Source organism: Papio anubis, chromosome 18 (genome assembly GCF_008728515.1).
Source record: "Papio anubis isolate 15944 chromosome 18, Panubis1.0, whole genome shotgun sequence".
Lineage (NCBI taxonomy): Eukaryota > Metazoa > Chordata > Mammalia > Primates > Cercopithecidae > Papio > Papio anubis.
Window position 1 is genome coordinate 8,273,675 of NC_044993.1, and position 27,492 is coordinate 8,301,166.

General features: G+C 53.4%; 1 protein-coding gene across 1 annotated transcript in view; it reads right to left on the bottom strand.

Moving 5' to 3' along the window:
* Nucleotides 1-1,555: 1,555 nt before the first annotated feature.
* The window catches only part of CMIP (c-Maf inducing protein), a 261,683-nt gene continuing 235,746 nt past the window's right edge, over nucleotides 1,556-27,492 (bottom strand). Inside the window, exons 11-22 of the mRNA XM_031658628.1 lie at nucleotides 20,820-20,885; nucleotides 19,474-19,500; nucleotides 19,175-19,223; nucleotides 16,015-16,122; nucleotides 12,956-13,072; nucleotides 10,983-11,123; nucleotides 10,100-10,147; nucleotides 8,687-8,828; nucleotides 7,981-8,050; nucleotides 7,644-7,801; nucleotides 6,181-6,251; nucleotides 1,556-3,511 (exon numbers count right to left, since the gene is read on the bottom strand). Of these exons, the coding sequence (XP_031514488.1) occupies nucleotides 3,458-3,511; nucleotides 6,181-6,251; nucleotides 7,644-7,801; nucleotides 7,981-8,050; nucleotides 8,687-8,828; nucleotides 10,100-10,147; nucleotides 10,983-11,123; nucleotides 12,956-13,072; nucleotides 16,015-16,122; nucleotides 19,175-19,223; nucleotides 19,474-19,500; nucleotides 20,820-20,885 (1,051 nt within the window). The 3' untranslated portion in view covers nucleotides 1,556-3,457. The remainder of the gene's footprint in view (nucleotides 3,512-6,180; nucleotides 6,252-7,643; nucleotides 7,802-7,980; nucleotides 8,051-8,686; nucleotides 8,829-10,099; nucleotides 10,148-10,982; nucleotides 11,124-12,955; nucleotides 13,073-16,014; nucleotides 16,123-19,174; nucleotides 19,224-19,473; nucleotides 19,501-20,819; nucleotides 20,886-27,492) is intronic.

A 27,492-nucleotide genomic window follows, 5' to 3' on the forward strand; every position in this document is an offset into this window, starting at 1 on the left:
TTGAGACGGAGTCTCACTCTGTCGCCCAGGCTGGAGTGCAATGGCGAGATCTCGGCTCACTGCAACATCCACCTCCCAGGTTCAAGTGATTCTCATGCCTCAGCCTCATGAATAGCTGGGATTACAGGTGTGGGTCACTATACCTGGCTAATTTTTGTGTTTTTAGGAGAGATGGGGTTTCACTATATTGGCCGGGCTGGTCTCGAACTCCTGACCTCAGGTGATCCACCTGCCTCGGCCTCCCAAAGTGCTGGGATTATAGGTATGAGCCACTGCGCCCGGCCTTCTCACCTTTCTTAAAAAGACTTGGCAGAGGCCTCTAGAAGGAGGCCACCAGGGCACAGAGAGAGGTGTGGACAGGTGGGGCAGGTAGCAGAGGGAGCTGGATGGTGTGGGAAGGACAGGGTGGAGGCTGGCAGAGGCAGCTCCAGCCACAGAGTCTCTGGAGAGATCCTTTCGGGCCAGGCCCACAGTGGAGAGGCAGAGGACTGGATCATGGACATCCTGGATTTCTGTCAGCATGTGGGGGCAGGACATGCCTGGGCTGAGGACAAGGACACCCCTGCTGAGCTGGGGGACCCTGGAGGGTGACAGGTTTAGGAAGGGGGTGAAAACAAAGCATTTTTTCTTTCTTTTTTTGTTTTTGAGACGGAGTCTTGCTCTGTCGCCAGACTGGAGTGTAGTGGCGCAATCTCGGCTCACTGTTATCTCCGCCTCCCCGTTTTAAGCGATTCTCCTGCCTCAGCCTCCCGAATAGCTGGGACTACAGGCACGCGCCACCACGTCCCGCTAATTTTTGTATTTTTAGTAGAGACAGGGTTTCACCATGTTGGCCAGGATGGTCTTGATTTCTTGACCTTGTGATCCGCCCGCCTCAGCCTCCCAAAGTATTGGGAGTACAGGCGTGAACCACCGCACCCGGCCAAGATAAAGCATTTCTTTTCAGACTTGTCAAGATTGCCTCTGGAGACATCTATGGGGATTAGGCAGCTGAAGTGTGGGCCTAGGAACCTGGCACTGACCAGCAGCACAGCATCACCTGGAAGCTCGTCAGGAATGCAGATTCCCAGGCCCCACCTAGAGCTGTGGCATCAGTATCTGCCTTTCCACAAGACCCCCCAGGTGGATGGAGGGCACATTCCGTGGAGAAGCTCTGGGCTAGAGCTTTTGTAAGGCCCTGCTGAACAGCAGCATTGACCTTGGTCTATGACGCGGAGTCTCAGCTGGGGAGCAAACTGTTCCCCACGGGACACGTGGCAACATCTGGAGACACTCTGGTTGTCATAAATGGGGAAGGGGTGCTACTGTTGGATAGAAGCCAAGGATGCTGTTCAATGTCTGGCAACAAACACAACAGCTCCCTGCAACAAAGATGGCTCTGGCCCCAGTAGCCAACAGCAGCCAGGGTGCTGAGCCCTGGTCCTCAGGAAGTGCGTGCAGATGAAAGTGAGGGCGTCCCAGTACTGTCGGAGCCTCGGACTTCCCACCTGGGCTTCGCCCCCTCCTTGGACCTTCTCCCCCTGGGCGCCGAGACACCACACACAAAGGCCAGACATTGATGAGTCACTTACAGTTTATTTTTGCCTGAAAGTATTTCACATCTCTTTGTACACAGCTACGTGACAGTAGTATTAACCATCAGGAAAAGCAACAGTGCGAGGGGAAAGGTGGCATGTCTTGTTTCTTCTTTTTTTTTTTTCTTTTTCTTTTTTTTTTTTTTCTTCTGCTTCTTCCTGCACCAGAGTGCTGTGAAGTATGGGACTGGAGGGGCGCGGGGAGAAAAAAAAGAAAACCAAACAACTAAAAACAACAACAAAAAACAAAACACAAAACGGAACACACTCACACACACACGAAGTAAAACCTGGCACGGAAAATGAATTAAGACTGGAACCCAATTTCTTTTTTTTTCCTTTTTTAAAAAAATGAGGGCATCGTAGGGGGGTAATAAAGTCTACCTAGCAAAGTATAAAACGACAAAAGCATGGTTTCCATTGAATAAGATTAAATATATATAAAACAAGTACACTGACTGTGGGGTAGGTTTGGAGGTGCCGGAGGAGGGAAGTATTTGTGCTAAACCAACAGAAAAAAGGGCTGGGGGGAGAGGGGGACCCCAAATAAACCATCAACGGGCTGTTCTGTACAGTGAGGGCTTGTTAAGAAAAAGCCGACTGTTTATAAAAGAAACGGAGGTTGGTTTGTCTTCGGAACAGGTGGGGACAGAAGGAGCGTCTTCATTGCAGTGGTCACATGTGGAAGGTGGGGTGGGGAGGGCAGTCGGGCTGGCGGAGGCAACGTATCTCTTTTCCCAAGAGACCATGCAGAGAGGCGGGCATGCATGGGGCCACGTGAAGCACACGATGGCAGGGGGAGCCCATGGGTGACAGAGTCTCCGTTGGGGACAGGGGACAGCAAAGGCTGACAGGGACAGGAGCTCCCTGGGGGTGGGGAACAGCTCTTTCACCGGGGTGGACCAGAGAGGGCGGATGAGCAGCCTCCCGTTCAAGTCTAAAAGGTGCCGAAAGAGCTTGGGCCTTAGAGGAGCAAGAGGATCTCAATCCTTCCTCCTCCTCCAGCCTGAGCCCCACCTTGTGAGGGAGCTGGAGACATTTGGAAATCAGAAACGCACAGTGGTGGGCGGGGGAGGTGGGCAGAAAGACAGACGAGAGAGCATTAGCATAGAGAATCCATCACGAAAAAACAATTAATTGTTCCAAGGAGGTTCTTTTTTTCTCTTTTTGTTGTCTGTTTGTTTCCTTTAAAAAAATAACAATACTACTACCACTAACCCGACAGCTGACTGGTTTCTACAGTACTACACGCCAGGGCGGGGGGGCGGGGCGGGGGGGCGGTCGAAGACTTCATAAATAAGAGGCGGGTCCCAGACCCGCAATTTGTCAACATGTCTTAAATAGGTGCATTATTTAAATCTTATGTACAACAAGAATCACTTTGCATAGCAATGGTGAGGACACAGGACGGGTGCAGTGATGTGACTGGGTCTTCTTGTCCCAAGGGCGGGGGGCGAGTTGGCAGCTCAGCTCGGAGCCTCTAGGAAGAAAGCATCCTTCGTCCGGCCCGCAACGGTGGCATCAGAGTTGACTTTTCCCACACGACGGCATCAAACACAAAGGCAAAGAAAATCCACAAAGGGTCCCCCACCCCCCAGCCCACCCCCAACCCCCTCCCCGACCCGCTGATGCTTCTCTTGTTGCTACAAAGTCCACTTTAGATCAGGTCAAAGGTTCCAATTACGAAGCTAAAAGAATTCGGTGGGGGCTGGGCGTGCTTGTGGACCCCCTCCCCACCCCCTCCCCCCTCCGCCCCCAGAAAGACTCCCCATCTATCTCACAGCCAGGGCACCAGGGTAGGACCCCAGGACCGGCTGCTCTGCGGCTTAGTCAAGAGTTGTTTTGTCGCGGTTGCAAATGTCTTCCTGCTCGAGCTGGGAGCTTCACCAGGCTTCAGTGTAGCGGACATCCACTTCCTTCAAATTGGGAAGCTTGGCCTGGGGGTAGCAATAAGGGTCCTTGTCACGTGCAGGCCATTCCCTTGTAGAAGCTGACAGTGCCTGACTCCACCCACACTGCCGGCTGGGGGTCCCCGCCACCCTCTCCCCACCTTGGTGCTGTGGGCTCCCTGGGCTCTTGGAGGGTTGGGTGGCCTTAGGCAGACAACAGAGCAGGTGGGATGTGCCCCGGCCCCAGAGAAACCAGGCAGTGGGGCTCCCATGCACCCACCTCAGAGAGGCTTCGGTCTCTGTCTTTGCAAGTGGAAGCACTGGGGTTTGAACCCAGGCCCTGCCACTTGCTGCTGCATGACCGTGGGCAGATAACCCAGCCTCTCGGAGCCTCAGTTTCTTCCTGTGTGGGCCAATCTGATTCTAGTCCCTGGCTCAAAGGATAGGGCTAGGGGTTAAATAGCAAATGCAGAAAGCCCAGGGCACCGTTATAAGCCCTATGAAAGGAAACTGTTCTTATTTTTACTGTTAGTGATATTCTCATCGTTATCAGAAAACGGACAGGGTGAGTGATGCGGATCCCAGTAAGTCCCAGGTACCCGGGGTTTGGCTTAGATTCTTCTCACTTGGGGCTTCCCCTTTGCTGGATGCATTGCTAGACTCTACGATTCCACCTGCTGCGTCTCTCCATTGTTTTCTGCTTTCTGTTTCTGCTACTCAGACTTCCACTCTTCTTCTATAAACAGTTGGCTTTTTTTCTTAACAAGCCTCCACTCTGCAGAGAGGTAGCTGCCTCCTAACTGGCATCACGCCTTTACTTCCTCCCTCCCAACTTTCCTGTACACTGGCCAGCATACTTTTTGGATGCATGTACACATATGTATGCATGAACACGCACACATGTACACACACGCACATGCAATTCCTCACTGCTGCTCTCCTGTGCTCAACAACCCTCAATGGCTCCCCACTGCCCAGGCAGAGGTCACAGGTGGGGACCTGCAGCCACCTGCAGTGCTATAAAGCGTACTAAGCCAGCCCTTCAAAATTAGGAGACTTCGCAGAAGAATCTAGCTTTCAAGGTTCTCTTGAAAAATGGGAAAGTCTGGCCAGACTGGGCAGTGAAGAGTGGGGCGTGGCCTGCCTGGCACTGAGTGTAGGCTCCTCCTCCAAAGGATAAGCAGCTGCTGTTTGCTCGAGTCCCCTCCACAGGGAGGCTGGTCACAGGCTGGCAGCATCAAGTTGGCACCATGTCTCTCTCAAATGTGTGAAAATGAAAAAATCGACTGAAAGGGGTTTTTCTTCCCCAGTGGCCTTTCCTGCACTCCCCATGTCCTCTTTCCAGCTTGTTCTCAGCAGCGTCTGACTTTCACACTCTGAACTCAAGACAAGCCAGGCAGCATTTCTCAAACATGAGTGTGCACAGGGATCCCCCAGGGTGGGGTTACCTGGGGTGGCCTGGATCCTGCATGTCTGTTGGCCCCCAAGTGGTGCCAAGGGCGCTGGTCTGCAGATGCCACCCTGAGTGCTGAGGTCTAAACGCTGGGGTGAGTGATCTGCTGGCTGTGCCCCTGCCACCTGCTGCGTCCCATACATCCTCTCTTGGACCTCACTCTCTGCTGACTGTCCCTCCTGGCCCCACCAGGCCCTGTGCCCACCTTGGTTTGCTGAGCTTGCCTGGGCCTGCCAGGGGGGACTATCCCCGGGTAGGGGCTGTGGCAGCCACACCTTGGTGTCCCTGTCCCTGACACGGGCCTGGTACACAGCAGAGGCTCCAGAAGCATCTGGAGGATGCCCCAGTGAGCACGCCCTGGCGGCAGGAGGCCTGGCTGTAGGAGATGGGCCCCAGCCAAGGGCTGCCGGGGGATTCCCTCTAAGTGGCTTCCAGGGCACGTAGGTGCCAGCATGGCTCATGGGCGCCATCTGTGCCTTCTCACCTTTGAGCCCAGCCCTTCTCTCCCAGGATGCTGGCCCTCTGCCGGTCCCGTCTGCTCCTTCTGGGGCAGCTGGTACAGCCCCAGGAGGATGGGGTGACAGGATGACAGGAGGCGACTGAAGGCCTGGCTCCTCCAACCTTCCTAAGACGTGCAAGTGCATTTCTTAAAACGCCCCTGCCTTCTACCCTCTGATCCTTTTTCTTTCCCTGATTTCACTTGCTGGCTTAGTGCTGGTGCAGTGCAGCCCTCAGTGGTGTGAGGCACCCGCCCTGCTCAGCCCTCCCTGCTTCTACTCCTGCTCCCTCTCAAAATATTTATTTCCTAACACCCAGAGCACGCTTTGAAAAGCGTGACTCGCTGCTCTGCTGTGACCTGTGAGGGCATTTTCATCCAGCCCCAGCCCATTCCCTCTCTCAGTTCCTGGCTACATTTGCTACAAAGCCAGGCCTTGCCAATCTCTTCTGTCTCAGGACCTTGACACTTGCTCTTCCTCTCGCCCTTTGTATTTCTGGCTTCTTACCTTTTGGGTCTCAGCTCCTGTGGCCTCTTCATCAAAGGGACCATCCCTGATCACCCCAGGCCACACAGGCCCTCCTATTTCCAATGACTTCCCTGCTGCTTCCTCTTTGTTACTCCTTTTGACCTGCCTTTATTTATGTATTGATCTGCGGGTGTCATCGTCTTTTACTGGAGAATGAGCTCTGGGCAGCAGATGCACCAGCATCCAGATGCCGGCTGGAGAAAGGAGGGGAGGAGAGAGGGGAGGAAGGATGGAATTACCTTCAGATCTTCGTAGGTGTCAGCTGAGAGCTTGGTGCTGTTCATGTTTAAACTGCAGAGACTCTTCATGGCTGTACAAGAGACAGATACAGTTGTTAGGAGAGTGAGGCCCCAAAGGTATGCCGGTATGGGATGGCCAAGCTGGAGGAGCTGAACGTAGGTGCCAGGCCCCCTGTTAGGAGATGGGGCTGGGGAGGAAGGTTTCGCAGGCACAGCCAGGATAGGTGGCCTACTAGACACTGAAAGTCTGTTTCAGGCATGTGCTGGTCTGAACAGAGCCTTCGTTCTCTTCCCATCCGCTGAGTCTCCCTTCCCTTCTGGTCCCTCTGTCGTGTCCCCCCACTGCCTGGACCTGATGTCCCCAGAGCTTGCCTGCCACACCCCAGACCAGGCCCAAGATCCCCCCGCTAAGGGAACCCCGGATGCTCCCCGCCATCGTCACTGACTCGGGTGCTGCTTCTTGAAAGCAAGCCTCAACCTCTGCTTTGTGTTGGAGTCACAAGGAGAGCAGACCTCTCCACCCACTCCCAGAGATGCTGAGCAGCGCTGCAGCGGGGACCAGGAATCTGCACTGTTCATGAGGACCGCGCCCCCCGGGGAATGCCAGTGGAAGCAGTCCATTTGCATTTGCAGCCAAACTGGCCGAGCGCTGCCTCTCTGCTTCCATTGACCCAGTCACCTGCCCCCACCTCCTCCCAAGCCATCCAGAATTTGCCAATGACCCGGTAGGAGTCATGACCCCTGCCCAGGGTGCTTCCCCCTTGGCCAACTCCCACAAATCTGTCTTCACACCCAGATTCAACAGCACCTCCCCCGGAAGCCTTCTCTGACTCTTCCCACTGAGCCACGGGTCTCCTCGTTTAAAGCAGTGGGCCTGGAATAGGGAAAGCCGGTCAAATACAGAAGCCTGAGCTCAACGTCCCTGAGGGTAGTTCAGTCAGTTGGGGCTGGGACACAGGAATTGGCCTTTCTAGGTTCCTTGAGAATTCTGTGGCTCCTTCTATTATGACAGGGCTTCTCAAATGTCAACGTGGCTCGAGTCTCCCAGACATCTGCTTACCGTATGTGTCTGAGTCAGGAGGTCCCAAGTGGGCTTGGGAATGGATTATTTCTGACCCAGCCCCAGAAGACGCTGTCAGCCACTGGTCGGGGATCACAGTGGCAACACACTACAGCCCCATTTTGAATCCTGACCCCTCAGTGACCGCAGTCAGAGGCGCCAGGCTGGCCTTATTCATTTTTTTCTATTGCTTCTAGAATATAAGCCCCTGGAGATCAGGAATATTTTTCTCTCTGTGTTGTTCCTGGCCCTTGAATGGTGCCTGGTCCACAGCAGGTGTGCAGTGAACACATGTTCGTGAATGAATAAATTTCATCTGTGCACGGTGCAAAGTCAGCTTGGCCAGTTTGGTTGGAAGCAGAAGGAATGAATAAAGCAGCCCCTCACCCACCAGTTGCCCCCGAGCTCAGGGCCAGCAGGCCAGCTGCCTCAGGACCGGGTCTCACAGACAGGTTCAGCACCTGGAGCATGGTGAGGTAGTCTCCACAGGAGCCGCAGGTCAAGCGCCCAAACCAGAAACCCCTGTGCCCTCCTGGCCACCTCTGGGGAAGTGACTCGAGGCTGGGGCAGAGGTGGAGGAAAGGGATGTGGACAGAGCTCTGTTTGAGGCCCATGGGCCCACCAAGCCCTGTCTACAGCCAGCCCTAAACACCCCACGCCTCTCTGACCTCGGTTAGAATCCAGCTTGCTGCTGGGAGTGGAGCCAGGCCAGGGCCCCTGGGAGTCAGTTTTGCCTCCACTTAAGGAGTGGCTTCTCGAACTTGTCCTTTCCTAGCTTCTCGTAGATGCTGCCTAGGCGGCTTTCTCCTGCTGGGTGGACACAGTGGAAGGATAGGCTGGACCAGGGGCAGGCTGCAGGACTGTCCCCAGTTTCTCTTCTGGAAAATCCAGGGTGAGGGCAGAACCTGCACTTCACAGGCGCAGTGAAGGCCCCTTCATCTGCCCTGTGCAGTAATGAGCGGTGCAGCTGACACTGAGCTGGGACTCAGCAGCCACTGGTGTTACCAACAAAAGACTCCAGAAACCTCCTCCCGCCAAGAGTCTCCGCAGGCCAGTGAAGCCCTGCTCACGCCTCAGCTCCACCCCCAGAACCTCAGTGACTGAACTGGGCACAGTATTTCCAACTGGGAAATGGGCCTCAGGGCTTCCTGAATGGATTGGAATGATGGGAATGGAAGAGGGATAATGGAGGGGGGAAGAGGAGGAATGGAAGAGGGAAGGAATGGAGGGAAGGAATGGAAGGGAAGGGTGGAAGAGGGATGGAAGGAATGGAAGGAATGGAATGGGTGGAATGGAAGGAGGAAGGTGAAGGGGCAGGGAGGAGGGTGAGGGGCAGGGAGGAGGGAGAAGGGGCAGGAGGAGGGTGGGGCAGGGAGGAGCGTGGAAGGCAGGAGGGGGGGAAGAGTGGAAGAGGAGGGGTGAGGGAGGGGGAAAGGAAGATGGTACAGGAGAACAGGGAGGGGTGGAAGGAGGTGGAGGGGTCTTGGAGTGGTGGATAAAATGGAGTGGATTCATTAGGAAACAGCGGAGCTGGCAGGTGGATGGAAACAGTGGAGCCAGAGCTCAGCAAACGAGCCAAGTCAGCGTCCTGCGAGCAGATGCGGGAGAGGCCTGAGGGACCTGCTGGGATCTCCTGAGACCCTGGGCCCTCCTATCCCCTATCCTCCTCCTCTCCCTCGCCCTACAGGGAGCTGTTCCTGGGGGGTGGCAAATCCCAGGAGCCGAGGTGGGGGCACGGCTTGGTGGGATGGGCCAAGGGGGTGGTCAGAGAGGGAGGGGCTGCCGCACATCCCATGGATGACAGCTGCCAGGCGGAGGAGAAAGCCTCCAGTGCTGTGACTCACACCCTGAGTCACCAGCGGGGTGTTCTGAGGCCACGAGCCTCCCACAGGCGTCTGTGTGTGTGTGTCTTTGTGTGTGCGCCTGTATGTGTGTATATCTGTGTGTGTCTGCATGTATGTCTGTATATGTGAGTGTCTGTACCTGTGTGTGTCTGTGCATGCCTGTGTATGTGTGTGTGTGTGGGTGTGTCCGTGTGTCTCTGTGTGTGTCTGTCTGTGTGCATCAGGGTATGTGGCTGGCTGTCTCACTCCCAGGCAGCAGCTCACGCAAACACCGAGGCCACACTCAAGTCTAATGCCTGAAGACATCAGCGCATGCCTAAGCACTGGACTCGGAGGTTCCTGAGACTCCCCTCCATCCTTGAGTGTTAGTGGCCATGTGGCTGCCCGGAATGAAGGCTGATTTCCAGCCTCCCTTGCCACTAAGTGTGGCCCCACCACTAAATCCAGAAAACGGGATGTAAGTAGACATGCCAAGTAGAACTTCCAAGAAGTTTCTTAAGAGGAAGGGGTATGTCCTCCTTCCTGCTGGCTGGAATGGAAACAAGATGGCTGGAGCCTGAGCAGCCCTTTTGGTCCAGGAAGTAGCAGCCATGTATCAAATATAATGCGGGCATCAGAATAGAAGGAAATAAGATCCTTAAAGACCTTGCAAAATGCGAATGGTAAGATACACAAGCCTCCAAGGGTTGCTGTGAGGATAAAATGAACTAATAGAATAGCATCTGGCACACAAATGCTCAAGGTATATCTGCTGTTATTCCCAGTATTATTAATAACTGGATATCAACACCATTATCACCAACGATCTATATCACATTTTAACTTTGTTTTTGGTTTTCGTATCTCTTCCTCTAAGCTACCTCCTGGAAGAGCTGGCGTGTTAAGTACTAGGGGGTCCTTGTGCCTCGCCCTCCATCACCTCCCATCTCAGCTGCAGACACCACCTGCCACTCCCCAACAGAGAGGACCAACCCACTTTCTCCATCCAGCCCCAAAGAGAACCAAACCAACTCACTGTCGACTTGGAGGGCAGTGTTAGCCTGGTGGGCCCGCCTTTCCTTTGCTGCAACAGAAACCAGGCTGGTTACAACCATTCTTTTCCCCAGGTTTCCATCCTGGACTTCCACCCCTGTTAACAGCACTCATGGAGCCATCATTATTTTCTCGGTTGTACAAGGCAACATGGTGGTCTTGGTCTCGGGGGCAAAGCCAGAGATGGGGTTTGAGCACCGGTGGTTTATTGGAAGGTGACCCCAAGAAACACCAGAAGAGTGGGGAAGTGACACTGTGGCTGCCCATAATGGAAGGGGTGTTATCAATCCAGCTATCACTGGCTAGATGGGTACTGGCACCACATCCCACCAGGGGACTCTAAGAAATGGTGGAGAAGCCGTTGTCTCAAACATATCTCACTGAATGGGTGAAACGTATCTCACTGAAGGGAGCTGGGGTATTTATACACACTCTCCCAAGAGGCACTGGTTGGCGGCTGCTCCAGCAGATTAGAAGGCATCAATTTCCTGCCCCTTCTGTCCTTCTGTGCACACATGTGAGTATACGCACGTGGACATACAAAGTCCTTCAGCAAAGAGGCGTGGGTGCTGGCATTTGGAAGTTGGGCCCCCATGCACTTAAGTGGAAGGGTCTAAGGGACATTGAGGAGGGAGGGTGGGCACTGTCCTGGCCAGGCTCCAATGAGCTACGTGACTCTGGGCGTTGCTTTGCCTCTCTAGGCCTCTCTTTGATTACCTGAAAAGTGGCAGGTGGTAATACCAATTTCTTGGGTTTGGAGAAGAATTCAATGAGACTGAGGTCCACTCAGGTCCAAGTACTAGCTCCCCTGGAACCCGCCCTGGCCTGCTGGGCAGAGGAGTGGTCTGGAGCAGCCGGGGACTCACCAGCTCCTTCAACTCCCGCTGCCGGTCGCACAGCTGCTCATACATGCGCTTCCCCACGTCTGTGCTCTCCAGGGTTGAGATGATCTGCAGTTGGGTGTCGTTGTTGTCAATGATGTTGTATTCCAGCATCAAACACAGGATCTGCCCAGAACCACAGCGGTGCATTACGGACCTGGCCTGCCACCCCAGCTTAGCACACTCTGTGCACCCCAAGCGTCTTGTTTTGAAAACCAGCAACCCCACTCTCCCCTCTCCGCAGCCCTGGCTGTGTGAGGCTGGCCAAATCACCTGCCCATCTTCCTGCCTATGCAATGGTAGCACCAGTGCCCACGCACTGAGGTTCTCCAGGTTCAAACGTCAAAGGACATGGGAGTCTCCCAGGCATCTGCTTACCGTGTTGTGTCTGGACACGGGGCAGGCCCCTGAGGATGTCTGCAGGCCCCCAAGCACTGGTGGAAAGCCACACCTCTTTCTCCCCCCCGTTTCTTCCCCAGTGGCTGTCACAAAGCAGGTGTTCAAGCTCACAGAACGGCTCGCAGCCCTGGGCCCGTCTACCACACACAGCTCCAGAGACAGCCTCGTGACTGTACATGTGGCTCACCTGCCTGGGAGTCAACATGCCTGACAGCCCTGCCTCTGACATTCTCTTTCCAATGACTTATTTTTATTTATTTATTTATTTATTTTTGAGATGAGGTCTTACTATGTCGCCCAGGCTAGTTTCGCCCCCCTGGGCTCAAGCGATCCTCCTACCTCAGCCTCCTGAGTTGCTGGAACTACAGGTGCATGCCATGGTGCTCAATTCTCCTAGAACTTCTCACTCGCCAAGGAACGGTCACTCAGCCCAAGCTTTTCACAGCACCTCTTGTCTGTCTCCTGTCTCCCTGCTCAACCCTCCCCCATGGCCTCCGAATGCCTGTCACAGGACAGCCTAGACTAAATCCAAACTCCTTCCCAGCACCTCTGGGTACCCAGAAGGCTCTTCATGCACATCCACCCACATCCCAGACCTCTTGCCCCTTGGTTCCCTGTGTTCCAGCCACCCTGGTCCTCCCTGGTGCAGGACCTCAGCCCGGGCTGTCCCCACAGCCTGCTCAGCTCCCACCTTCCCGCTGCCTCTTCCCCAGGGCTCACATCTCCCTCAACTCTCATTTCCATGGGAGCTCCCATGGCTTTGCCCCGCCTACCAACTCTTCAATGCTCTTCCCACTGAGGGTGAAGTCTAGCTCCCACGCCTTTGACTGAGGGCCGGCCACGGTGACTCACTGCTAGCAGTAGGATGTGGCAGAAGCGATGCCGCCTGCCTTCCAAGAGAGGCTAAGTTAAAAAGTGATAAGGCTTCTGCCTTGGTTCCCTTGGGACGGTCGCTCTGGGAGTCCCAGGCTTCTGGGGACTTTGGAGCATGCAGGGAGAGAGAGGAGCAGCAGCAGGTGAGGGGTGGCCTGCAGGGCTGGGTGTGTGTGTTCTGGGCAGGCGGGCAGACTACCCGGACGCCATGAGGTGGAGAGTGTGGCTGAGAAGCCCCACCCCGCAAAACCCTCAGTGTCTTGAGGCCTCTCAGGCCAATGCAAGAAGCCTTGGGGCTCATCCAACCTGGCCCCACCCGACTAATGAGGCCCCAAGTGAGAAGTGCGTAGCTGTGCCCAGGCACCCCAATGCCCACGTGCAAAATAAATGAGCGATCTTGTTTTAAAGCCCTCACTTAGGGGTGGTTTGTTACACAGCAATAGATGAGCAGAACAGAAGCAACCCGAACCCCACCGATCCATGGATCAGCTGGATCCCACCAGAAACAAATATACTGTGTGATGAAGGCTCCAGGCTCCCGCTAAGCTCAGGGCGGCCGGGACTGCATGCCTTGCCCACTGCCCCCTGTGCCTGCAGCAGCTCCTGGCTCCCAGCAGATGCTCTATCAGCAAGGACAAGGGATGGGGATCCAGCCATCCCGACAGAGACCCCGACCAGCTCCTTACCTCCACCATGGTCTGGTTCCCCCTCAGTGCCAGGAGCATGCAGGGACCCAGCTTGTTTTCCGCCAGGGAGAGTAGGAATTTTTTGGTCTTGTAACAGGAGCCCATGAGGATGTGCACCTGTGAGGCAAGAAGGCTCAGGTGAAGGGACAGAGACACCCAGTGCCAGCCTCCAGCATGCCGGCAGCAAGTGAGCCCAAGAGTCACTGAACAGACCTGCCTACACGCTGTCCGGACGGCCAGTGTTCTAGGATCACCAGGCCCCCGGGGGATGCAAGAGATCCTTCCCCCGCACACGGTCTAACCCAGATGAACCCTGAGGACGCTACGCTGAGTGGAATACGCCAGTCGCGAAAGTCACGTTCACGATACCTCTTTTCATTCTGTCTTTTGCCTTTTACGGTTTTTAGTAGGACCTGATTTAACTGCAAGCCCCATCTCAGCAAGGGTATCTTCTGTATAAATTTATAATACTAAACGCAGTAAAAGCTGACTAGAGTGCAATTTAAAGTCTATTGATTGAAACAAATGTAGCCCTTGCTATTTTTATTTTTTTCCTCGCTCTATTGTCCAGGCTGGAGTGCAGTGGTGCAATCTTGGCTCACTGCAACCTCTGCTTCTTGAGTTCAAGCAATCCTACCACCACAGCCCCCCTAGTAGCTAGGGTTACAGGCATGCACCACCACGCCTGGCTAATTTATTTGTATTTTTAGTAGAGATGGGGTTCACCATGTTGGCCAGGCTGGTCTTGAATTCCTGATTTCAAGTGATCCGCCCGCCTTGGCTTCCAAAAGTGCTGGGATTACAGGCGTGAGCCACTGTGCCTGGCCCTTGCTAGTTTTTTAAGTATCCGTAACAGAGTCTCTAAATATGTCATCTCCTGCCATTATAAAAGTTCTGATGTTTTAAACACTGATTACGTTGAAGTTTTGAGCAGAAGGATGACTCTGACTCCACTTACATGAGGTGCCTGGATAGGGAAATTCAGAGACAGAAAGGAAAAGTGGCTGCCAGGGACCGAGGACGAGAGGAAGGGGAAGTGAGTGTGTAATGGACGCTGAGTTTCCGTTTCGGAAGGTAAGAACGTTCTGGAGATGAACGGTGGTGATGGCTGCGTAACAACGGGAATGTCTTTAATGTCACTGAACAGTGTGCTTACAGATGCTAACTTTTACATTACGTGTATTTTACTGCCAAAACCAAAAAGGCCCCCTTCCCTGCTCCCCTTGGGAGTCTGCTGACAGTCGATCCTTTGAATTCCTGGCATCGCTGGAACCGGGCAGAAACTTCTAGGCAGGCTTTGCAAGGGGGGTGTACATCTCGGGGTAGGGGACGTGACGAAGCCCAGCCACCTCTGCCAAGCCCGCTGTGAGCTCGGAACGGTGTTTTGGGAGACTGCCTGCCCCAGGAATCCAAGAATTGGCACATCCTGCTCCCTCCCGGGTTATATGTTGGGCGGTCTTTTGTTGTGGTGCATGGGTGATGGGGGCCCAAGGGCAGGGGTCCCCGGCCACCAGGGCTTGGGGGAGGCCTGGACACCCCACTGGCTTTCCTCCAACTTCACACAATGGCAAATGCCCTTGGCGGTGGAGAAAGCAGCCTCATCGAGGGGCCGGCTTCCAAGCCATGCGTCTCCATGGCAACAACACACTTCCATCCAGCAGCTGCCTGCTTCCTTCCTTGTGTATATTTTTTCCGCTCCATCATGAACAGCTCTGGCATACCAATGCAACCTCTCGGGCTGGGAAGCCGCCAGCTCCCTGAGCCTTCTTGCACCGAATCCCTACACTGTAGGGTGGGGGTGGGGCTGCTGAGCGTTGCTATGGTGAAGCTGTGACATCAGCGGAGAACCCGAGAGGTGACTGAGAGCGCAAGAGAGGTGGTGCAGGCTGGCAGTGGCAGTCACATTCCTAGATGCGCAGGGCCCTGAGAGGCCTGGGGTGGCAGGCAAGAAGTGGAGAGGGAGTGCATGAGGCAAAGGGCCTAAAAATAAGCCCCTTTCAAGAAGCTTCCAGGGGCAGCGCCTCAATTTGTCATCACTGCACAAACATCTTTGCTAAGTTCAGTGCGGAGAGCCAAACCAGCCACCCAGCAGAGACGAGAATCACCACTGGCGTCATTTCTGAGCAGCGACTGTGCCGGCCCACCGGGTGCCCTGCATCTCCTGTTGCATGCAGTCGCTATGGTAACCTCGAGAGGCCAATGCGATGCTCCTGGACGAGGGGCTGAAGCTGGCAGAGGCAAATTACCAGCCCAAGTATGGGAGCACCAGTGACCAGTAAATGGAGCTGGTTTTCTCAGCAAGTGGAGTCAGTGAGGCTGCTGGCCACTAGGGTGCAGCACCTGCCCTGGGGGAGGAAGAGTCTGGCCCTTTACTCCTGAAAGCAAGCATGTGGGCCTGGCCAAGGAAGGGCTTGGAAACAGAAGGCCTGTGTGACCCCAGGCACGCCACCGAACCTCTCTGGGCCTCTGTTTCAACAGAGATGTAATTCAGCAACAAGGATGCTGTACCGATTAAAAAGGATAGTGCACATGAAGTGATGGATACAATGCCGGGCACAAAGAAAGTCATCACGGATTCAGCTGTTGGTTTGATGACCTCAGACCGCACATGATGGTGGGGACAATCACCCTGACCGGGACACCTCCTTGTAAGGATTAAACAAGCTGGTGGACCTGCAGTGCCTTCCAGAATCCCTGGTCCCATTGGGCACTCAATCCCTTGTAGGAACATAACCATGACAATGAACTGTGTGACCTTAGGCAGTAACGCCCCAGGCTTTAGCTGCCTTGGGTATAAAATGGGGCAACGACATGTGTCCTCTTCTCACTGAGCTGTGAGAGACGGAGGGCAACTGGGATGCCAAGTGCTTGGCTTGGAGCCTCAGATAAGAAATGAGTAAGTGATGGTCACAGTCACCACCACCACCTTCATGACCAGCACTGTGTAAGCCTGGAAACTCCAGGGCTGGGTCCAGGTGATGGGCGCAGCTGTTTTACTAGTCAGGCATGGCAAGCCCAGGGCCCCCTGGAAGTCGCCCCACTGGGGCCCCACTGCATACCATGCTGGCGAACAGCTCCCCGTCATCGTCACAGGCCACTCCTCCGGGGCTGTAGAGCTGGAACCAGCCATCTTTGCCGGCCCGCACACTCAGCAGGCATGAGTGGACCTGCCAGACAGGGGAAGACACAAGTGTGAGCTGCATGCAGCCCTGGTGACAAGGGCGACCGCGATCTGCACACACGAATGGGAAAGGCTCGGGCAAGTCCCGCAGTCAAGAAACCCGCTTGTTTCCTCCAGCAACCCCCAGACTTCCACCAAATGCCATGAAAGGTCTTTTGGGGAACACCGTGGCCCCACATCCCGGGGGATTCTGGCTACTGGCTGTCAGTTGCACAGGAGGGAGGGCAGGCCCTGGCTTGACCGGCGGATCTGAATGAAGCGGGCCTGCGGCTGCACCAGGCAGAGATGTCCAGAGCAACCGCCCGCAGTCAGCCCCCTTTCCCCTTCTGCTATGCCTTCCTCTGGACGGGGCCATCTCCTGGGTCTCCGTCCTCTGTCCGGTTCTCTGTCCCCCTCTCTCTGTGTTTCTAACTCCTCTCCCGTGTTCTCTGCCCTCTCTCTAGAAACCTCTCCCTGCTATCTGTCTGCGGTTCTGCTGCCCCCAGCACCGACTCTCCCTCTTGGGTGTCTGCCTTCTTCCCTTTCTGGACTTGTGTGGGCACCATCCTCCCCTCCACGTATCTGCCCTGCTAAGCTCTCTCTCTCTCCCGTCTTCTTGGGGACTCTGCCACCCTCTCTCATTAGGTCTCATCCCCACTTCCTTCCCTGAGTCTTTGTCCCTCTCCACTGAAGGATCTCTGTCCATGGCTGGGGGCAGTTTCAGTGCCAAAAGCAGAGCTCTCACATTCTTTCCCAGAGCTGTGTGTCTGTGTAGATGGGCCTGCTTGTGCATGTGAGCACACATGTGTGAGTGTATGAGAGGAATTCCGCATCTACTCTGGCCCCTGCTGTGATTACACAGAGAGAGAGGGAAGGAGGGAGAGGGGGAAAAGCGGCGAGAGTGAGGGAGAGAGAGAGCATGAGAGCGAGAGTGCGCACAAAACACAAAGGACTTTTCCCCACCTCCTCCCGTCCTCGGAAGAAAGCTGAGAGAAGTTCCTCATTATTTCCTTTAGGAAAGGACAATTTGCTGCCAAGAATCAGTTACCCACAGATACTAAACTGATCACAACCCACACATGGGCACACAGAAAACAAAGGCAGTGGCTTTTATTTTTCCCTCTGAGCTGTAAGAATATCAAGGGTTTACTTACTGACTTCAAAGCAATGAGGACTTAGGAGTATAAGATGCTATTCAACAAATATAGCAAATAACTTTAAAGGAAACAACTTTGGCTTCATTTAGGAAGGTGTGAAGGCAGGAGGGAAGGGAGAAAGAAGAGTGAGGAGGAAAAGGGAGACAGAATCAGCAGAGAAAAGAGAGAGGCAAACAGGAGAACAAGGGCCTGGGAGTGGGACTTTGGCCAGGGGAGCTGGCTCCTTCCACACCTGCAGGTCACTCGGGGCCTCATGCTCGTTACCCGGGTTTGAAAATTACCCTCCCAGCAGCTGGCCCTGCCTCTCTACTCCGAGCAGCAGCTGGTACCACTTTTGTTCTCCAAACGTCAAAGTCTGGGTTTAAGTAAAGGCTCAGTTCTCAGGAGAATTCTGAGATGCTGTCTTCACAGGTGGCAAGGAATGACTTAAGTTTTAGAAGAAGAATGGAGACACTCACTGGTCCCTGACATTTAAAAGCACCATATCCACCATTTCTCCTTTCTCCCTCCACGCCTGAGGAGCCCTTGGGGAAATGGGTGTTTAGAATTGGGGTGTTTTGGAACTAGATTCTTCAAGACCCCTCCAGAACTAGGTTTTTCAGTGTGGCCTGGAGATCAGTCCCTCAGAACCACTTGGGATGCTTGTTCAAAATGCGTCGAAATGCATATGCTTGGCTCCACCCAGGCCCCATGAGCTGGAACCAGGAAGGAATGTAGGGGCGGGGGGGGGGGGGGTCTGCCTTTTGAACAAGCTACTCAGGTAATATAGTTTGAGAACAGTTATCTAGAACTTCTGGAATTACAGCCTGATAAACTGCGGGTTCTGAGTCAGAGAGACCCACCATGGTTGGACACGACAAGACCTTGGGGTCTATGTGTCCTCAGATTCCTTCTCAAACACCATTTTCCACCCTCCAGACTAAGGTCCAGTTTGATCCATTTAGCTAAGTCCAATCAGTTCACTACCACCTTCTCCAGGAAGCCTCCTGGGGAGGGCTCCACGGAGAATAACGCCCTCTGTCCTCTGCCTGTCCTTCCCCCTGTTCTGCTGGGAGCACGAGTCTAGGTCTGTCCTCAACTGGGAGTCAGGTCCCTACCACACCAGAACTCATGCACACAGAAGCAGGCTGTGAGCATCTCAGGGCACAGCACACAGCGCAGTGAGCTGGTTATCAGCACCAGGCTCCAATCCTGCCTCAGTCGTGAACCAGCCGTGCAACACTGGGAATACTACAGAAGACACTCATAGGGACGCTGTAAGGATGAGAAAAGGAACGTGTCTGGCCCGGGGTACAGCACCTCATAAAGGACAGCTGCTGCTGCTGCTACTATCAGGTGATGCAGGCCCAGGGCTACGGGCTGGCTTCCTTGCCCATCTAGGTCCCTGCCCATGTGCACAGGCTTGGGGGCAGAAGGCAGAAGGCTGCCCTCTCCCCGGAAGGCCAGCTTTGGTGAGGGACACAGCAGCCCTTCAGGGAAGCCCTTGGCCACCATGACCAGGAAATAAAAACCAGCTCTGATCCCAGCTCCGATTCCTTGCTCTTCCCAATGATTCACATAATAGCAGAACCAGACAGGATCAAAATGCTGCCTCAGAGCTGGCTGGGAGCTGCCATGCCAGCCCAACCCGAAATCAAGGCCTTGGCTGTGGGGAGAAACCACCAGCCAGTGGAAAACCACCCCTGGTGAGCCGGCGTTTACAGTAAAACACTGACATCACAGGCTGGGCTCTGCACCAGGCGGGGCTGTGTTTCCGCACAGGCAATGGGTCTCTGAAAGTTGTTCCGAATGCCTGTCGCTGACAAGGAGGCCCCACCAGAGCTTCGGAAGGCCTCTGAGGGGCCCTCGTGCATCCTGCTGTCCCGAGACAGCGGGCCTGAGATGCAGAAAGAAAGGCCTCACCTCTTGCCGGGGGTCTTCAGCGAACCTCTGAATCACGTACTTCAGTTCCCTGGAACAGACGAGGTGGCCAGGGTTACTGCCGGGGTCTGGGACTGAGTGGGAGGTGTGGGAAGGGGAGGGGATGGTGTCAAGCAGGAATGGGCCAGGGAGCTGGGCAAGCTGCTGGATCCAAGCCGGTGGATCAGGGATGCCAAGAGAAGCCACCACTGCCTCCCAGAATGCACGTGCCACGGAGGGAAGACCTCAGGACGGAGGCCGTGCGTGCCAGAATGGAATGAGGGCGGTGCCCAGAAACTCACTTGGTGAACTTCTCGTGTGCGAGAGCTCTGTAACAAAAACAGGGGAAAACACGGCAGTTAGCAGAAGCGTCGGAAACAGCACAGTGTTCCCAAGATTAACCTCTGGGGACGTCTAGACTTTACGTCTGATTCAAAGAATGAAGAGGAATTTGAGTGAAATGCCAATATTTTGTCCCCACTCAAAGCTCCAAAACAAAGGCCTTCTTTGAGGAGGTGACAGATCATAGCAGCGGGAACAGACTGGGCCCCCCATTCCCAAAACTTCCCTAGGCCCACACCTGTGAACAAGAGGGGCTAAGCTGCTGCCTGAGCACGTGTGGGTGCACGTGGGCTCCAGGGACCCAGGTGTGTTCATTAATTGTTCCACAATTAAGGCAGGCAGCACTCATTACTGCACACATCAGCGGCCATCAGGGACCATTCTTCTAAGCCAGCTGCCACAGCCAAGAGCGCCCAGGCCTATGGGGACAGGGGCTGAGGCCAAAGACGTCACGACTCTGCCGAGACTGAGTGCCTCTTAGGAGTTGGATTTCTCTGGTCTCAAGTCCTGGGACCCTCGGGGACTGGCCAAGCCAGCAAATGGGGCAATTACCGCATGTAATGTGCCCTTACAGAGGCAGCGTTTCATAAACACGCTCGGTAATCAGCTCCTTGGAGAACCCCAGCCGCCTCCCGAGGCTGGCTCCCTCCAACCTCTCGAAAGAGACCTGGGGGCATTTCAGGGCCAGGTTATTCTGACAAAGCCTTCTCTTCAGGCCATTATCCACCAGACAGCGTTCTCTCTGGTTTCCAGTGATCACTTCAATACGGTGCTAGGGGCCGGCAAGGGAGAGGCAGAGGGTCTGTCTCTGGCCAGGTTTGCTGCGGAGCCTGAGCTGAGCATTGTAACGGGCGTAGTCAGAGTGCTTCCAGCATCTCAGTACGGCACAGCGAGCAACTCCACGTGCATTATCTTTTGATTCTTACTATCGCCCTTGGAAGAGGAGCGGCAGGTATTATGGTTCCCATCTGGTGCGTAATGAAAAATGCTAACTGCACGGCCTGCCAGGCGCCGTGGGGAGGGCTCTGTTTGCATTCTTCGCTCATGAATCCTTGTGACAATGCAGTCAGACAGCTCCTACAACGTCCCTGTTCTCCTGAGTTCTCCATTTTTCTGAGGAGGGGAGGTGTGCCTCCCCAGGGGTCCCACAGCTGACGACATGGCTGAGCTAGGACCGACGTCTCCAGGGTCTTCCCACTGTGACTCGGCTTCCCCATAACATGACTGGTCCCCCACTAAGGCCTTGGTGGACAACTGAGGTTTGCCTCACAGGTGGGAGGGCTCCAGGGATGTGCATGGGACTTACTCTTTGGGGAATGGAATGGGTTGAAGCAAACTGGCCAGAGACGGTCTCCAGTCATCATAGTCCGACCTAGAACGAGAGAGGGTGACAGTCAGCTTTGGTTGGGACAAGGAGAGGTTTACGGCACTGTCCCAGGTGGGCCAAAAGATGGGATGAGAGCCTGGCAGGAAGTCAGTGGCACCGACTCCTCCACCCACTCCCACCTCCAGGATGAGCAAGTCAATGTTCTCAGCGTGGCCACGAGGACTCACAACCAGGCCTGTGCAGAGACTTCCTCATGGCACCCGAGGGCGTGAGCTGTCTATTCCTCAGACTTCACAGTGCCCCCTGAACCAAGGCTACATGATCATTGTTCATTCCCTCTTTGGGACCATTAGGGGGTGTTTTGGGCTGAACTTTGCCCCCTACTCATATACTGAAGGTCTGTCCCCCAGTACTTCAGAATGCGACTGTACTGGGAGATACAGCCTTTAAAGAGGTGATGAGGTTACAATGAGGCTGAAGACAGATGTCCTTAGAAGAAGAGGAAACACGGACACGCAGAGCAGAGACCAGCCAGGACTCAGCGAGGAGGCCGCTGTCTGCAAGCCAGGAGAGAGGCCTGCAGAGAAACCAGCCCTGCCCACACCTTGATTTCAGGGTTGTGCCTTCCCGAACTGAGAGAAACACGTCTGTTGTGTAAGCCACGAGGTCGATGGTACTTTATAGCAGTCCTAGCAAACTAACGTAGGGGGCTTAGGCTGGGACCCTAGGGCCATTCTCACCTTTCAGTGATCAGAATTGACTGGAAATTCTATACACGGATTCATAAAAAATAAACACTCCATGTTGTGTGTTTGTAATTTGGATCAAACCTCCTGATTTATTGGATTCCTTTTTTTTCTTTTTAAAAATTTATTATTATTATTATTATTATTATTATTTTTTTTTTTGATACGGAGTCTCGCTCTGTTGCCCAGGCTGGAGTGCAGTGGCCGGATCTCAGCTCACTGCAAGTTCCGCCTCCCGGGTCTACGCCATTCTCCTGCCTCAGCCTCCCGAGTAGCTGGGACTACAGGCGCTCGCCACCTCGCCGGGCTAGTTTTTTGTATTTTTTTGGTAGAGACGGGGTTTCACCGTGTTAGCCAGGCTGGTCTCGATCTCCTGACCTTGTGATCCGCCCGTCTCAGCCTCCCAAAGTGCTGGGATTACAGGCGTGAGCCACCGCGCCTGGCCTAAAAATTTATTATTATTATTATTATTTGAGACAGTCTTACTCTGTTGCCCAGGCTGGAGTGCAATGGCATGATCTCAGCTCACTACAACCTCCACCTCCTGGGTTCAAGTGATTCTCGTGCCTCAGCCTTCCGAGCAGCTGGGATTATAGGCATGCGCCACTATGCCAAGCTAATTTTTTGTATTTCTAGTAGGGATGGGGTTTTGCCATGTTGGCCATGCTGGTCTTGAACTCCTGGCCTCAGGTGATTCGCCCGCCTCAGCCTCCCAAAGTGCTGGGATCAGCCGGGTGTGGTGCCTCATGTCTGTAATCCCAGCTGCTCAGGAGGCTGAGGCAGGACAACTGCTTGAACCTAAGAGGCGGAGGTTGCAGTGAGCTGAGATCACCCCACTGCACTCTAGCCTGGGCAACAGAGCGAGACTCTGTCTCAAAAAAGTAAATAACCCAAAAAAGTAAGTAACACCTGCTGGGATTACAGGTGTGAGCCACCACACCTGGCCTTGGTGCATACTTTTATTTTTGCTTTCAGACAACAGCTTTTCTTCTTTTCCAAGAGTTGATGCTAAATACCTAGGAATCCAACTTACAAGGGGTATAAAGGATCTCTCCAAGAAGTACAAACCACTGCTGAACGAAATAAAAGAGGACACAAGCAAATAGAAGAACATTCCATGCTCATGGATAGGAAGAGTCAATATTGTGAAAATGGCCATACTGCCCAAGGTAATTTATAGATTCAATGCCATCCCTATCAAGTTACCAATGAGTTTCTTCACAGAATTGAAAAAAACTACCTTAAAGTTCACATGGAATCAAAAAAGAGCCCACATTGCCAAGATAATCCTAAGCCAAAAAAACAAAGCTGGAGGCATCACGCTACCTGACTTCAAACTGTACTACAAGGCTACAGTAACCAAAACAGCATGGTACTGGTACCAAAACAGAGATATAGACCAATGGAACAGAACAGAGCCCTCAGAAATAATATCACACATCTACAATCATCTGACCTTTGACAAACCAGACAAAAACAAGAAATGGGGAAAGGATTCCCTATTTAATAAATGGTGCTGGGAAAACTGGCTAGCCATGTGTGGAAAGCTGAAACTGGATCCCTTCCTTACACCTTATGCAAAAATTAATTCAAGATGGATTAAAAACTTAAATGTTAGACCTAAAACCATAAAAGCCCTAGAAGAAAATGTAGGCAATACTATTCAGGACATAGGCATGGGCAAGGACTTCATGACTAAAACACCAAAAGCAATGGCAATAAAAGCCAAAATTGATAAATGGGATCTAATTAAACTAAAGAACTTCTGCACAGCAAAAGAAACTACCATCAGAGTGAACAGGCCATCTACAGAATGGGAGAAAATTTTTACAATCTACCCATCTGACAAAGGGCTAATATCCAGAATCTACAAGGAACTTCAACAAATTTACAAGAAAAAATCAAACCACCCCATCAAAAAGTGGGCAAAGGGTATGAACAGACACTTCTCAAAAGAAGACATTTATGCAGCCAACAGACACATGAAAAAATGCTCATCATCACTGGCCATCAGAGAAATGCAAATCAAAACCACAATGAGATACCATCTCACACCAGTTAGAATGGTGATCATTAAAAAGTCAGGAAACAACAGGTGCTGGAGAGGATGTGGAGAAATAGGAACACTATTACACCGTTGGTGGGACTGTAAACTAGTTCAACCATTGTGAAAGACAGTGTGGCGATTCCTCAAGGATCTAGAACTAGAAATACCGTTTGACCCAGCCATCCCATTGCTGGATATATACCCAAAGGATTACAAATAATGCTGCTATAAAGATACATGCACATGAATGTTTATTGCAGCACTATTCACAATAGCAAAGACTTGGAACCAACCCAAATCTCCATCAATGATAGACTGCATTAAGAAAATGTGGCACATCTACACCAAAGAATACTATGCAGCCATAAAAAGGATGAGTTCATGTCCTTTGTAGGGACAAGGATGAAACTGGAAACCATTGTTCTGAGCAAACTATTGCAAGGACAGAAAACCAAACACCGCATGTTCTCTCATAGGTGGGAATTGAACAATGAGAACACTTGGACACAGGGTGGGGAACATCACATACCGGCACCTGTCATGGGGTGGGAGGAGGGGGAGGGATAGCATTAGGAGATATACCTAATGTAAATGATGAGTTAATGGGTGCAGCACACCAACATGGCACATGTACCCTAGAACTTAAAGTATCAAAAAAAAAAAAAAGAGTTGATGCTAATGATGGCAATAACGATGACAATAATAACAGCAGCTCTGATGTCATGGAGACTTTCTACACACACTTCATTATGCTAAGGGCTTTACCTTAGTTCATTTACTCTTTATAAGAGCACAATAAAGTCAATGTGACTAACCCCACTTAACAGATGAGGAACTTGAGGCTCAGAGGTTCAAGGTCACATGGCCGTGGCGAAAGAGAAGTCAAATACAAGCTTCTGTGATGGCAGAGCCTTGGCTCTCACCAGCCCTGAAAGACCACAGCTGGGATCTTAGCAAAAGCCAGCGCCTGCTTGGGTAAGGAAGGAGGGCTAAACCTCAGTTAGAGCAGGTGCGGGAAGCACCACGCTGTTCACCTGACTTCACTTAATCCTTTCACGAGACAGCCTTCTTCCTGTGTGAACAGCCAGCGGGAGAGGTCAGTTATCCACTCCGAGTCATCTACACAGCTAGGAAGGGGTAAGGCTGGACTCAGAACCTGGTATTTGAGGCTCTACCACACCACGGTGTGTGGTGAAGCCAGGCACCAGGGTGTCACTCTCGTCCGACCCTGGGAAGACCACTGTCCCACAACAGAACAGTATTAGCACTGCTGATAAGGTAGATGCAATTCGCACCATGCTGCCTGTACACCGGGGCTTGAACCAAGGGCACTTCCTGTGTTCGCTCATGGGATCTGCCCAGAGGACCCTGTGTGGTGAGTCCAAATGACGGACAAGGAGCAATATGGAAATTCACTGACTGTGACCACAGGGCTGTGACACAGCCAGGCCACAGCAGGGAAGTAATAGCTTCGGGAGTTTCCTGAGGCCCAACAGGCTGCTTCCCAACCAGCTACCAGCACCGCTTCATAAACAGGGAGTTTTTTGGCCAACTCTTGCCCCAAAAGCTAGGAGCATCCAGAGAACTCTCCGGCGTCTCAGTCTGAGTACAGATGGGCTTGTATCACACAGCAGAGCACTCACACACGGCCCCCAGAGACTGCAGTCATGACAACCCCTGTTTTACAGACGACAAAAATGAAGCTCAGAGCTGTTTGTGATTTCCCACAAGTCACCAGCAAGTGGCTGAGATCTGACCTCAGTTGCTTCTAAGACCACGATCCGTCCTCTCTGCTCCAGCACCTGCACTGTGTTTATAACCAGTTCCCCCACCTGGGTTCCGGATCTCTCTAGCTGTAGTGACTCTGCTGGAAAACCCAGAGGTAGTCAGTTCTCGCCTAAGCCAGGCCTGGGCACCTCTGAGGGCCCAGAGCTTAAAACCCTGACACATAAAGTGAGGGGTGGCCGCTGGAGCAGTCCCCACCCGAATCACAGAGCTGTCCCTGGGTGCTCCCAAGCCTCTGACCATCTTGCCTTGGACCACCCCAGGGAGGGGGCCAGGTCTCATCTCTGAATCCCCCATGCGGGGCCCTGGGCCAGGTGGATGGCTGGTACTTGGGAGGGAACTGCTGAACCCAAGACCCAGTGCACACTGGGACTGGGCCAATGACGGAGCCTGGGGCCTGTGATTGGCTTCCGAACAGAAGGGATATTGAGTCTCCATCTGGGGGACTAGCATGTGCCACTAGGTGCCAAGATCGAGTGGGATGCCGATTAAGATCCTGGCTTGGACTGGGGCAGGAGGTGGGATCTGAACCCTTGTCCAGTGGCCCATGTTGGGGAGGTGCTGCAGAGAGATGCCCCAATGATACCTGGGCACCACCCACGGGAGAGGCCAGCGGGTGCTCAGACCCGGGCTGGGCAGAGGGGTGGTCCCGGGACCCCTACCCACATACAACTCACCACAGATGCACTGTGTATCAGTTTGTGTGCTGTGTGTATAACTGTGCCCTACATAGAAACATCTCTAAAAAGAAAGAAAAAGTTAAAAAAAAAAAAAGTAAGCCAGCAAGGACAAATGTTCACTCCCATCAACAATGAGCGGTTTAGATAACCCCTGAGTGAGGGTGTTTCCTGCCCCACCTTCCTCCAAATAAACCCATGATAGCGTGCGTGGCAGCCTTCAAACCCCGATCACACCCTGGAAGCTTCTGAGGAAAGGCTCCGATGCCAGGCGCAGAGAAAAGAATGACCAGGAAAGCCTGTTGCCTGAGATAAGTCCTGACTGTGATGCCAGCGGCCGCTCACTCACTGCTTACCCAACTTGCTCCTTTAATCCCCAGAGCGGTACACGAGGGCAGAGGGTGCTGGTGAGGAAGCTGAACTCTGCGCCTGGGAGGCAGGACGAGGACTGAGAGCAGGTCCACTGGACTGCCGTGCTCGAGGGCGGAAGGCCCAGGTGCCATGCGGCCTGGGGGTCTCAGAGCTGCCTGAGGCCTGTCAGGTGCATGTCAGGATGCGGAGACCCCTTTATGTCCCCGTATTCACACGCTCCCTTCCGAGGGGTCACCTGTCGTTGCAGCTAGCTTGTCTTCCCTCCAGAAGAATCACTTTCCTCCTTTCCTCCCACCTGTCCCTGACTCATGGTTTCCAGAAAATGGAAATTTAGTTGACAGCAAACCTCGTGTGCGGCGCCTGCCGTGTGCCATGTGCTCTCCAAGGGCTCCCCATGCGTCAGCCTGTGCAGCAATCCCAGCAACTCAGCTGGGCGGGTGCTCTTGGCACCCCCATTTTATAGGCAGGAAAATGGAAACACAGTGAGGGACTGCCCTGGCCCCAGGCCACACAGCTGGTGAGAGCTGGGATCTGAACCTGGGAGCCTGGCCCCAGCGTCTGTGCTCTACCATCTCAATAACAACGTCTCACAAGGAGGGTGGCCCGGCTCACACCTGAGGAGGACGACGATTTCCCCATATCACAAGGGCACTGGTGGGCACATGGTGGCTCGTGCCTGTAATCCCAGCACTTCAGGAGGCTGAGGTGGGAGGATCGCTTGAGGCCAGGAGTTCAAGACTAGCTTGGGCAACATAAAGAGATCCCATCTCTAAAAAGAAAGAAAAAGTTAAAAAAAAAAAAGTAAGCCAGGCAGGTGGTATGCACTTGTAGTCCCAGCTACTTGGGAGTCTGAGGTGGGAGAATCCCTTGAGCCCAGGTGTTCGAGGCTGCAGTGACCTGTAACTGCAGCACTGTACTCCAGCCTCGGTGACAGAGTATCTTAAAAAACGAAAGGGATGGGAGCACTTAGGGTTTTTTTTAACTTTTTTTTTTTTTTTTTTTTTAGACAGAGTCTCGCTCTGTCG